The following is a 13,587-nucleotide window of genomic DNA, read 5'->3' on the forward strand; positions in this document are numbered from 1 at the left end:
TATAAACAGATGGGTGAATGTCCACAAAATTTTACAAGTTCCCCTTTGAAGGCCTAATTTCAAAGTACTACTATTTGATAATGAAGTAACAGTACACTTAACTCTCGTTACGAACCACAAATATATTTTAATAATTCTTACTTTTAAATGCCGATTTTCGTACAGAAAATATAAAAATATATAATTGCAACAAAGGAATTCTATTTTATGTAAATTTGTGTAATAGTAATATACGTTACAAGAGCGGTATGTTGACGTTTTCATGTTCGAGGAAAAGATTGAAAAAGCGAAACATAGTTGAGCTTTTTTAATTTCCGAGAACATGAAAACAAACATACCGCTCGTGTATCGTACATTATTTTGTGCGAAGATCGTTCATCACATACCTGAAAGACGAATTTCTAATTAGTTGCAATGAAATCTCCATGTTGGTTTCTGTTTAATGACGGCAACTTCGGAAAACCAAAATATCTTTGTTAATTGTTGCTATAAAATGTTTTCTGTGTTTAATATACTCCAGCAGGCCGTGATATACATCTGTCTTTTTTTTTTCCCAGTCTATAAATGCGAACTTAAAACAAACGGTAAGGTTATGTAATGATTTATTTTTCATTTTAAAATTTTAACAATATTATTTATATAACATATTGCAGTAATAACATCGGCATCTGGAATCTTGTTGATTTTTTCACGGCTTCCTTAATGTTACTTGTATCAGGAATGCAATAAGTTTCGTGGAGTAGTAGACTTTACTTAATTTTTGCAAATATTTAAAAACAATAAATAACATTGCAATTTAGGCGAAATTGCAGTGGTAAGTTTCCAATTTATAATTATTACTATGTTAAACGTCTCTAAAAATAATATGTTAAAAGCCTAAAGCAGTAAAATGAATGTAGCGCTTAAGCGGTAAGAAGAGGGAAATTGTTATGTGTGTTACGTTGGGAATACTGAATGTGGTATTTCACACTTACCGCGTATTGGCTCTGTGCGGAAAACAAGCAAATACGCACGATCTCGCACAAAATCAATTACGGTATAATATACATCCCACTTAAACTACATAATTTATAAATGAAGTCAGATATCCTACTTTTTGGGAATGTAAAGAATAGTAATATGCGTTACAAGAGCGGTATGTTGACGTTTTCATGTTCGAGGAAAAGATTGAAAAAGCGAAACGTAGTTGACCTTTTTTAATTTCCGAGAACATGAAAACAAACATACCGCTCGTGTATCGTACATTATTTTGTGCGAAGATCGTTTATTACATACCTGAAAGACGAATTTCTAATTAGTTGCAATAAAATCTCCATCTTGGTTTCTGTTTAATGACGGCAACTTTAGAAAACAAAAATATCTATACTCCAGCAGGCCGTTATATAAGTCTTTTTTTTCCCCCAGTCTATAAATGCGAACTTAAAACAAACGGTAAGGTTATGTAATGATTTATTTTTCATTTTAATATTTTAACAATATTATTTATATAACATATTGCAGTAATAACTCGGCAACTGGAGTCTTGTTCATTTTTTCACGGCTTCCTTAATGTTACTTGTATCAGGAATACAATAGCTTTCGTGGAGTAGTAGACTTTACTTAATTTTTGCAAATATTTAAAAACAATAATTAACAGTGCAATTTAGGTGAAATTGCAGTGGTAAGTTTCCAATTTATAATTATTACTATGTTAAACGTCTCTAAAAATAATATGTTAAAAGCCTAAAGCAGTAAAACGAATGTCGCGCTTAAGCGGTAAGAAGAGGGAAATTGTTATGTGTATTACGTTGGGAATACTGAATGTGGTATTTCACACAACGAGTTAGAAAGAGAAGACTATAGAGTGGCCATGTTGTCCTGTACAGCGCTCCTTGCGGTGCCACCGCGAAACACGGCAGATCTGAGCTAAGCGCCCACCTTTGTAAAAATTCGTCTGCTTACAATGTTGTATAACGGAGGTAAGAAGTACAAAAAAACGAAGAAAAAACATGCCTGTTGTGTGTGCTGCATATAACTGCAATGTCAAAAGGAAAAAGACAACTGATATATCATATTTCATGTAAATTTTATGAAGTTAAGTCCATAGTTTAGTTAATTAGCAGCATTTTTTTTCATGCATAAATGTGTAACAACGCCCGGCATGAACAAAATAAATGGTTCACTGGTAATGTACTTAAACCAAATACAGATAAAACCAATACAATTCCGTTTCAGACCCAGTGAAAAACAAATAGCAATACAATATTAAAACTGTATTTCGACACCGGCATTCTTTATTTCGGCACCGGCATCCTTTATTTCTGCTCCTTCTGTCCTTACTGCTTATACAATAAGACGATGAGCTGTAGCTTATAAGAAGTAGGCCTATTTCGAAGACAAACGATTAATCAGATAAATGGTTCACTAGTAATAAAGTTAAACTAAATACGGATAAAACCGCTACAATTCCGTTTCAAACCTAGTAATAGCAATCGAATATTAAAATTGTATTTCGACACTCGCATCCAAAATAACGCAAAACTCTGGGGTAGGTCGTATTGTTGTTAGTATTTTGACTGGAAGGACATGAAAGAACATAATTGAGCACCCACGTGCAATAATGGGGTAAGTATGAATATATTTCGTAACTACTTACCCCATTATTGTACGTGGGTGCTCAATTATACACTAATAATTATCTGTGGTGCCACAGCCCTTGAAAGGCTCAGACAGACCAGCCGGCTGTTGGCCTCACGTTCACATTTCGATAATAATTATACTTTACTGTGACAAAAAAAACTGAAAGCGTGTTTTGTCATGTTTCACCCACGTTACAAGCTTGGAGGTAAAGATTGTTTACTACAGATAGGGCCTACTTTCATTCTATATCTTAGGGTATAGTAAATAGTTTTGCAACGTGTAGAGACTGGGAAAACAATTTAATAAAATCATACTCGTTCATTTTATAGGCAATCTTGCAGGTCGCATTTAAAAGAACCTAGGAATATTAACATTTTCTTCAGTATATTTGCTAGGACTTCTTGTCATACTACATGACAATTTGCTTAGGTTATTCTTTTAAGCATTCCTTCTAGGAATAGCTCAAGTGTTTTAAATTTAGCGTACATAAGTTTAGATTAAGTTCCTAGCACGTATTTGACGAAATACTAGGTTTTTCCACTTCAGTTTAACTGATTTATGCGAACGAAATTAAGACAGCTGACGATTCTAATGTCAGTTATCACCCCGCCCACTTTGTTTTGGGCGCATAAGTTCATTACCGACGGTCGTTCAATTTTCTTCAAAAATGGCGGCGCAATGACCACTCTATATCTTTCTCTTTCTAACTCGTTGATTTCACACTTATCGCGTATTGCTTCTGTGCGGAAAACAAGCAAATACGCACGATCTCGCACAAAATATCCTGTGCAGAGTCCGAAAACGAAAGTAGGCTATATCTATTTATTTTGGTGCTGTACAGGATTTCATTTACGCGTTTTTTAATGATGGTTCAAGAAAATGAACTACAACTAGATTCATCCGCAACATGATAAAAGAACAGAACTATTGAAAGTGTAAAGACACCAGCTTAGCTCAGGCGGCAGCTCATTTACCTGCTAATTCGGAGCTGCATTCAAGCATGGATTCTATTCCTGCTTGGATTTATTACCTGGTTGGGTTTTAACGGAGGTTTTGTCCAAGTCTAAGGAGAATGTGAGGTAAACACATCGTGAATCCTCGGCCTCATCTCGCTATCACCAATTCCATCGATGCTAAAAAGCCAAACAGTTAACACATCGTAATTAAATAACGGACTAAAAAGTGTGAAACACAATGAGAAAGTATGTATCATCTTCACAACAGCGAGTTTTTGTTCATGTAAGATGATGAAAAAGATTGTGAGCTGTAATTGGGAGACATCTCAATCCTTCCAGCATTGCTGTTTATATGCACAATATTTCAACTAGTACATGCATTTCTAATCAGCTACAAAAACAAGAAATGCAGTTACACAGAGTAAACGTTAAACATAGATTCTTCGATTCGGATGAAAAAATCTGAGAATCCCAAACGTGTGAAAAACATAGGAACTTATTACATTTTTTATCAGTTATTTAACGACGCTGTATCAACTACTAGGTCATTTAGTGTCGATGAAATTGGTGATAGCGAGAAGGTATTTGGCGAGATGAAGCCGAGGATTCGCCATAGATTACCTGACATTCGCCTTACGGTGGGGAAAACGTCGGAAAAAACTCAACCAGGTAATCAGCCCGAGCGCAACTTCAGAGCGGCTGGCAAGCGCCTCAGCCGACTGAGCTAAGCCAGTGGCTCCATTCTTTCTTCCAGCCATTGCCAGGCAGAACTTAAAATTGCATTTATTCGATCCAATTTATAAATCTGACAATGCTAGATGCTGCAGATAAACTGTTTATACTTCAGATAAACTCACCTTGGACGTGAGGTCCCTATGGAAGACTCCTCTGGAATGGAGGTACTCCATTCCTCTTGCTATGTCGAGGGCCAGCTTCATTCTGGTTGCATGCGGCAAGTCTAGACTGCGGTTCTGAATAAGCTGCTCTAAGCTGCCTCCATTTATATACTGAAAAGCAACACAGCACACTTGTCAATGACGTCGATTCAACTATTTTAAACAATGAATCAAATTAGATAATTACACAATTTCTTACCAACTCTAATAAGAATTTCCAGCCAACTGTCCGCACATAAGCCTTTTAAGAAGTGTGTTTGATTGTTACAAAAGAAGCTTGGGAATATGGTACTACCCTTATACGGAGGAGTAACAAACGATTATGACACATAAATATGTCTGAGTGTGAACTAGAGGCATGTGCCTCAAGTTGTTGAAATATCCATTTATTTTTTAGAGTTTTGAGAATGATGCATACCACAGCCGAAAGTATGTATAGCCTTTATTTTGCTTCCTTTTTTAATTTTCGCACATTTTATTTATTATTTTTTAGGAAGACCTTTAAAGAGATGGTTTGAGAACGTAATACGCCATTAGGCCCAATACTTGTTAGGACGATGATGATGACTTTTTAAACTTTACGGCATTTTGTCATTTTCTTGCAATTCTCGTCAAATTTGAAGATTTTTCTACTTCACAGATACTTTAAACTGTTTACGAGGAAATACCGTAAGCCTTACGTGACATTATATTGTAATAAAAAAAAAATGAACCCTATAAAGTTATAATAAAATCAACAGCAACGTTTTTATCGTCCTTGGCATCATAAGGCCATTTTTAGATATGTTTGAAATTTTTCTACATTTTAAGCCATTTCGAGGAATTTTTTACGATCATGAATATTTTTGTAGCTTACACCAGAGATTTATAAATTAAAATAAAACATTAAGTACACAAAAACTGAAGACTGCATAGCCTATATGTTTATATCACATCATGCAAAGACAGCACAAGAATGCTTTATTTAACTGTGCTTTCAACAGCAACATTTATCCAATATAGAAATTCAACGTGGGCGAGAAATACAGGATGTAAAAAAAAAAAAAGAGTATAATATTTTCAGGAATAGCAGTACACACCGCAACAAGAAAAAGAAGTTCAATAAACATTAGTCCTAAAATTAATAATTTTTACGAAAAACATACTTCAAAATTCGTATGCTGGTGACAGGATAATAAGGTCACACATCCTATACAGGAGATTAACTGGTTCTCAGTTTCGGCGTTCCTTAGCAAACCAATTGCCCGTCTTGCTGGAAGAAGTTCCAGTCCATAAAAGACTACAAAATAAATGTGGTTTATGCATGACGGAGCGACAGCCCATTTTCATAACAGTCAGACGACATCTAACACGGTTATTTAATGTTCGATGGATTGGTTGGCCTGCTCGTTGCCAAGATCTTGATATCTTGGACTTTTGGTTATGTGGACACTTAAAGCCTTAGTGTATACAATAGGCCTACCCATTGAATACGTTCAAACGCCACAGGTGCGTGTCTTCGATGCCTGTCGCCACATCCGAGGCGAACCAGAGTATGAAAGGTTGCGTGGTTCCCTAAGGGTACGTACACGTTGGAGCAACGATAAACGATAAAAGAAATGGCCTAGCGACGCTTTGGTATTATCAAACAATCAAGTGTTCATATTGGAGCAACGAGGACGCGGGAAGCGAACATTTTGATTTATCAGTATAAGATATTCTACACATCACTTAATGAAAGAAGATATATAGGAAATATCAGTTGCTAGGGTCAAGGTTAATATAACTTAAATGTGTACAAAACTGAACTCGATTCTTATCCCAAAGCTAGTATAAATTCATTGTGTTGTGATTGGTTCTTGTGATCACATAACGTATCTCGAATAAATGCACAACTGATCAATTTACCAATATTTATGATAATTAATTTAATATGCCAAAATAATAATAAATCGATTAATATTCGGATATATTGATAACCACCGGTCATTATACAGATTAATATTATCTTAATCAGAGATCATATGAACGACAAGAGCGAAGAAAATGGAACTTTTCTTTTTCGTCGCTTTTATCGTTACTCCAATATGCACACCTCAATAACAATGCATGCTTCAATTCTCTCTGATACAGCATCGCTGCTTCTTTTATCGTTTATCGTCGCTCCAACGTGTACGTACCCTAAGACGTCGAGCAGAAGGATGTGTTATGATGAATGGAAGTGACATCTAGCATCTTCTATGGACAAGTAAGTTCTAATATCTCGAAATACATTAATTTCAGGACACATGTTTATTAGATTTTTTTTTTATGAGTTCTACCAGCTCTTAAAATATTACATCCTTTTTAAACACTCTGTGTGGATACGTTTGTTCCATTACATACAGTAAATCTACGACACGGGTCTTCCAGGTCTATTTCCCTTCTGGAGGAAGCCACACTAAGGATTTCATCGTCCTTCAAAATTCATTGCCCTCGGCGACTCTTGGATTCCATAACTATCGTGGTATTTGTTAGACCAACGTGGACGACTCTACATCAGGTAATAAAAAAAGTAGGTATCTAAGAATTCAACTGAAAATTAGAATTATAATAAAATAGTTTTAACCTAAAGAAATCAGTCGACACATCCAATGCAATTCAAATGAGGAAATCTAATGATACGAATATACAGAAAACAATTACGGAAAAAAGTAAGTAAGTGAAGTGACATTCTTGGACGCAACCACATGCGCATATTTATAATACCACTACGCAAAAGAGTGACTTAGAGCAATGAAATGTAAATATTAGAATATTCGCGTCCATAAATATCTAAAAAATAGAATGTTATGGTCGTTCGGTAATAGTTAAAACTATATCTAAGTCTCGACTTACTTACAAAAGGCTTTTAAAGAACTCGGATGTTCACTGCCGCCCTCACATAAGCCAGCCATTGGTCCCTATCCTGAGCAAGATTAATCCAGTCTCTACCATCATATTCCAACTACTTCAAATCCGTTTTAATATTATCCTCTCATCTGCGTCTCCGCCTCCCCAAAGGTCTTTTTCCCCTCAGGCTTTCCAACTAACACTGCATATGCATTTCTGGATTCACCCATATGTGCTACGTCATGCCCTGCACATCTCAACCGTCTGGATTTAATGTTCCTAATTATGTATGTATTTATTTACATTGCAAGTGGGCAAGCACCCGGTGGCAGTGGTATATACAATATAAACAATACACAATAAAATGATAAGCAATACACAATAAAATTTACAATACACAATACAATTTTACAATACATATACAATTTTATACACAATACAATAAGAATACACAATACAATTTAACACAATAATAATAAAACAAATAAAATACCTAATTTTACAATACAACCAACATAATTATGTATAGGCCCTACATAAGTTTCAATAGTCTTTCACTTTACTCTCATCTCATTCCCTGTAGTAGCACTATGACGCATTTCACTGACACTTTAGCACACATTTCACTGACACTCTGTAACACATTTCACTGACACTATAGAACATATTTCATTGACGCTATAAATTATCACTGATCGGAACTGTTCACTGCACTGTAAAACCATAACTTCACTGACTCACCTCGCTTCACTGATACAACAGTTCAAATAAGTCAACTAATTACATCCTTATGCATACTTATAAACAGAACTACATTTAAACTAAACATTTCTAGTCTAAGGCCCTCCTACACGCTATTTTTAAATAATTTACAATTCCAACCAAGGAAGTAACTAGTCAGGCTAGATAAATACATATCACCTTAAAAAATTAAATGTTCAATGTCACCTTAATTTTATTGCACTTTATACACAACTTTTTAAGTTATTCTTGAATCTCCTTAAGGAAGGACGCCCTCAAAGACCGCTGCAGGTAGGTCATTCCAATCATTTATAGTTCTATTTAAAAATGAGAATTTACCTACATCCGTTTTATGTTTCCTTCATTTGATTTTAAAATCATGATCGTTCCTACCTTAGTACGTTGGCTTTTCTAACCGAGCCGTTATGTCTACCCATGCTTTCTGACCTAGATGTGCTCTATACAATGATGTTATTCTAGTTTTCCTACGTCTGTTTTCCAAAGTTTCCCATTTAAGTTCTTTTATCGTTACGTTTCCATCTTCTCTTTTACCTTTAACAAATTTAGCTGCCCTATACTGGATTCTTTCTAAGGAATTTATCTGATATATTCTATAGGGATCCCAACATGTAGTTCAGTATTCCATTAACGGTCGCACTAACGTTAGATATGCTATTTCCCTCGATTTGGGGCTAGCCTTTCTCAAGATTCTCATAATAAAGTGAAGTGCCCTCCATGCTTTACCCGTAACATTATCAACATGCTCTCCCCAAGAAAGTTTTGAGTTTAAATACACTCCTAGGTATTTACAACATTGTTCTTGCGGAATTACAACACCACTGAATTCGTAATTAAGACTAGTTTCCTCTCGGGTTTTACAAAATGTTATAGATTTACTTTTAGAACCATTTATTTTCATCCTATGCATTAACGCCCAGTTATAAATTTTATTCAAGTCTGTTTGAATAGCATCTACATCTGAATTATTTCTAATCTTTCTATAGATAATGCAGTCGTCTGCAAATAGCATCACATTTGATGTAATATTCGGCATAGGTCATTTACGTATATTATAAAGAGTAATGGACCCAGAACGCTGCCCTGTGGCACCCCTGAACTTATATTTCCAATTTCGATATTTCATTATCTACTCTAACTCTCTGGGTTCTACCTTTTAAGAATGCTTGGATCCATAGCACCACTCTTTTATCTATTCCTAGCCTACTTAACTTATCTATTAATATGTCATGTGGCACCAAATCAAATGCTTTCGAAAAATTAATCACAACTGCATCGATTCTTCCGCCTCTATCTACCTCTTCAGCTAGATCCTGAACCAGCGACGTAATTTGACTATCACATGAGAAGCCTTCCCTAAAACTATGCTGGCGGCTGTAAAACTAGTCTTTCGCATTTAGAACATGACGAATATAATCCGATATCAAATGCTCCATGACTTTACATACGACAGATGTAAGGCTAATCGGTCTGTAGTTTCCGACATCTAATTTATTTCCACATTTATGTATGGGTACCACTATAGCTGATTTCCAGTCACATGGAATAGCTGCATTGTTTATGGAAACATGAAATATACGCATTAAGTATGGAATTATGGCCTCGGAACCTAATTTAAGAATCTCTGTAGCAATACTATCTGGCCCTCGAGACTTCCGATTTTTTAATTTCGTTATTCTCTCTCTAACCCCTTTGGAAGTTATTTTGAAAGTCGAATTTGGTTCACATTCACGGTCTGTGACACAACCACTCCTATCAGGGGGATTATTATTATTATTATTATTATTATCATTATTATTATCATTATTGAAAACCGAAATGAAATAGGAATTTAATAAATCGGCCTTTTCTTTGTCATCAGTTATACTTTCTCCGTTTTGATTTCGTAAAAGCACTACTCCTTCATTTTTTCCTTTTCTCCTGCGTACATAATTATAAAACTGTCTCCAATTGTTACTTTCATCTTCTTTTAAAATGGTTTTTAGAAAATTTTCCTGAGCTAACCTTTTTTCACACTCAAGTTTCTTAATTAATTCGACATATTTTTCCCAATGCTCATGGCTTCGTTTACGTTTACTAAATGCGCGCCTTGTCTTTTTCTTTAATTAGCGAATATAATTAGTGTAATATTCTGGGTCCGGATTTTTCTTAATTATTTTAGAAGGTACACATTTTACTAATGCCTCGAAAATTATACTCTTAAACTTATGCCACACATTTTCCATATTTCCTTCAGTCCTTAGAAAGTCATCATGCTTTTGTCGTAGAAACGTTTGTAATTCATGGACATCGGTTTTGTTGAAGTTCCAGACAGATACTGGACTTGACCTCGGATTTACTGTGTTTTCCCAGAAGATTTCTAATAAAACGCTATTGTGATCACTTATTTTATGAAGACTTTCAGAGTTGACAAAGAGAGAGACAGGTCTTAGTAGGTAAACATCTAAGAGGGCATTGTCACGCGTCGGACCATTTACTACCTGCGTGAAATCTTTACGCCAGATCAATTCATTAACAAGGGTCTGTGCATCTGAATTTGTACCTGAAATCCCGTTCCAGTTAATTTTCGGGAGGTTTAAATCTCCAGCAATTACTACGTTTCGGTCTTCTGATACTGTATTAAGATATTCATTTAGTTTGTGCAAAGTTAAATTGTTTAATTCACTGGGTGGTCTGTAACGTGCTATTACATCTAAGGTTTCCTGCACATTTCTTATCTGAACATTCAATATTTCAACTTCTTCATGTATCCACAGAAGACTGCTACTTATTTCTATCTTAGTACAAACGAAAACTCCTCCTCCCTTCTCACTTCTATCCTTTCTGAAGACTCTATAATCCGCCCTAAAAATTTCCGAGTCATTTATGTCTTCCCTAAGCCATGATTCCGTCCCAATTATTACATCTGGATTATAAACATCGACCAAGTTCCAAAACGGAATAAGTTTATTTCTAATACTTCGGCAATTAACCTGCAGTAGTCTTAGTAGGCCTGTCCTTACTTGAACATTCTGAATCCCCGTGGCACTTCGTCGTCACTGCTGGTCTCCGCCGCCCGCTGATAGGTCTTCGACCCCTCCGATCGCTGGTAGACTCTCACCCCCGCCGACCGCCGGTAGTCCCTCGCCACCGCCGTCCGCTGATGGTCCTTCGGTCCCGCTGCCTGCTGATGGATCCTCGATCCCGCCGCACCATGTTGTAGGAACTACCCGCGCGAAGAGGGATCCCATGTCTGCAGCCTTATCCGATTTAGGTGGATTCCGTCTCTTCCGAAGCATCTGTCGTCTATCCAGGAATTTGGATCGACGAAACGCGCACCAAGACACTCCGCTACCCACTCGAAAGCTTTATTCACACGACCCAATTTTATCCAGTTCACGTCCCTCCGTCTGACGATTCCATTGATGACGATCCCAGCTGCCGGATATTTCTTCGTTTCCATCACCTAGTCATATACATCTGCCATGATATAATCAACACCTCTTCGCAACTCGTTTGTTCCTACGTGAAGGACGATGTTTTTCGGGTCCCCTCGTTCCTGATTCTCGATCACGCTTTTCATCTCTTTCACTCTAATCCCAGGGTAACACTCTGTCGCCAGCTCCGGCTGCAGATTTGCTACGTGTCGAATGATGGAGTCTCCGATGATAACACTTGCTGCACCATGCTTTTTCTTCTCCCTCTCTTCGCCATTTTCCTTTTCCCGTCGCAACAACTTATTTTCTTCCTCCAGAAACTTGATCCGTTGCTCCGCCGTCTCTAGCTTCTCCCGTAGCTTCTTCACCTCGTTCCGAAGACCGATGAGCTCCCTGTTGCCTGCCTCGTTCCCGCAGTCCTTGCACAGCCACGGTTCTTCTACTATCTGTTCCCTCTTGATCTTCTGACAAGTCAGATGGAACCAGTTCTCGCACTGGTTGCACAGCACGCCTACTCGTAGGTTCTTTCTGCAGCTTCCACACTTGACATTGGTCGCCTCACTGTCGCTTGCAGGTCCTGGATTCAGTTCGATTCCACCAATAATTAGTAGTATCGCGATCACTATGTGAAAAAAGAGACACTCAGCCAGACCTGCCAAAGCTGTCCCTTTCACGCTCCGCTGCATCCTTGACCTGGCCGCCCAGCCGCCTATCCTTGCCCGGTACAACTCCAACTCACAGCCCATTGTTCTAACCTTTTCTCCGCTGCGTAAAAATGCGTCCTTCCTCTCCACCGGCCTACAGGAGACTGAGATTATGTCAGGTGAAGAATAAATGCGTGCAGTTCTGCGTTGGTAACTTTCTCCGTTCTCCTGTAACTTCATCCTTCTTATTCCCAAATAGTTCCTAAGCATCTTATTCTCAAACACCCTTAACCTCTGTTCCTCTCTCAAAGTGAGAGTCCAAGTTTCACAACCATACAGAACAACCGGTAATATAACTGTTTTATAAACTTTGACTTTTAGCTTAAATCTCTTATTGGTGATACGCCATTCCCATCTTGTAATTACTCCCACAAAGTCTATTCTATATCTAGCTAGTTCCTTTCCTACTAATGTTACCCCTCCTGTTCTATAAAGACTCGTGACATTCCAAGTATCAAATATCATAACTTTATTTCTTTGCTATGGTCGCGCAAAAGAATCAGTCCCATTCCGAGGCTTATGTTGGGGTTTCGTAACAAGCTATTTTTTATGGTGATGGATTGTTAGCCTTTCGCCCAACCCCCAAGTCGGAGGACTACTCTATATCGACTGTCTGCGACTGCTTATTCAATATATTCGTAGCTACCCTCCATATCTGGAGGCCGTCTCCTCTATCCGCAACCTGAGGACGCGCCATGTCGTGGTGATAGGAAAGTCTCAACTAACGTAAGAAAATTAGTATGCTTACAATAACAATTAACTTCACCACATTATGGCCACAAATGTGGTCATATTTATTACATACCTTAACAATTATGGCATGCATTGTCAGTCGTCCATCTAGAGTCCCTCAATAATAATTGAATGTAAGAGTTGAGACAATTAGCATACTCCTTCCGATTGTTTGAATCCAATCAAGACTTCCTTTAACATACAATTAATACAATTAATAAATCTAAGTGCACATAATATGTACTCAAAAATGAACTGGGTCAATGAAGTAATAAATCCCTCATTATCTGTAATGTCTAGGGCTTTAGGCTCTAGAGTCCCTTTAGATCTGTATTTTACTTTCTTTTTTCTATTATGGCATTATTTTCATATTGTTTAGTGTTGATTTTGTTATGCTATTATTTTTTGTAATATGTTAGTATCCTGTTCTTTAACTCTTTGTTAAATGTTCACTCCTTGTATACTTTGTCACCGTAAAAGAAGGCCCTATGGCCTTAACTCTGCCAGTATAAATAAGTAAATAAATAAATAAATAAATTAATAATAATAATAATAATAATTATTATTATTATTATTATTATTATTATTATTATTATTATTATTATTATTATTATTATTATTATTCCATGTATTGTGGGTCCCTATCACCACGGCA

General features: G+C 36.8%; 1 protein-coding gene across 1 annotated transcript in view; it reads right to left on the reverse strand.

Moving 5' to 3' along the window:
* cdi (center divider) overlaps positions 1-13,587 on the reverse strand; it is a 341,490-nt gene that overhangs the window by 24,740 nt on the left and 303,163 nt on the right. Inside the window, exon 4 of the mRNA XM_069848113.1 lies at positions 4,433-4,582. Within this exon, the coding sequence (XP_069704214.1) occupies positions 4,433-4,582 (150 nt within the window). The remainder of the gene's footprint in view (positions 1-4,432; positions 4,583-13,587) is intronic.

Source organism: Periplaneta americana, chromosome 15, assembly GCF_040183065.1.
Source record: "Periplaneta americana isolate PAMFEO1 chromosome 15, P.americana_PAMFEO1_priV1, whole genome shotgun sequence".
In the NCBI taxonomy this organism is placed as follows: domain Eukaryota; kingdom Metazoa; phylum Arthropoda; class Insecta; order Blattodea; family Blattidae; genus Periplaneta; species Periplaneta americana.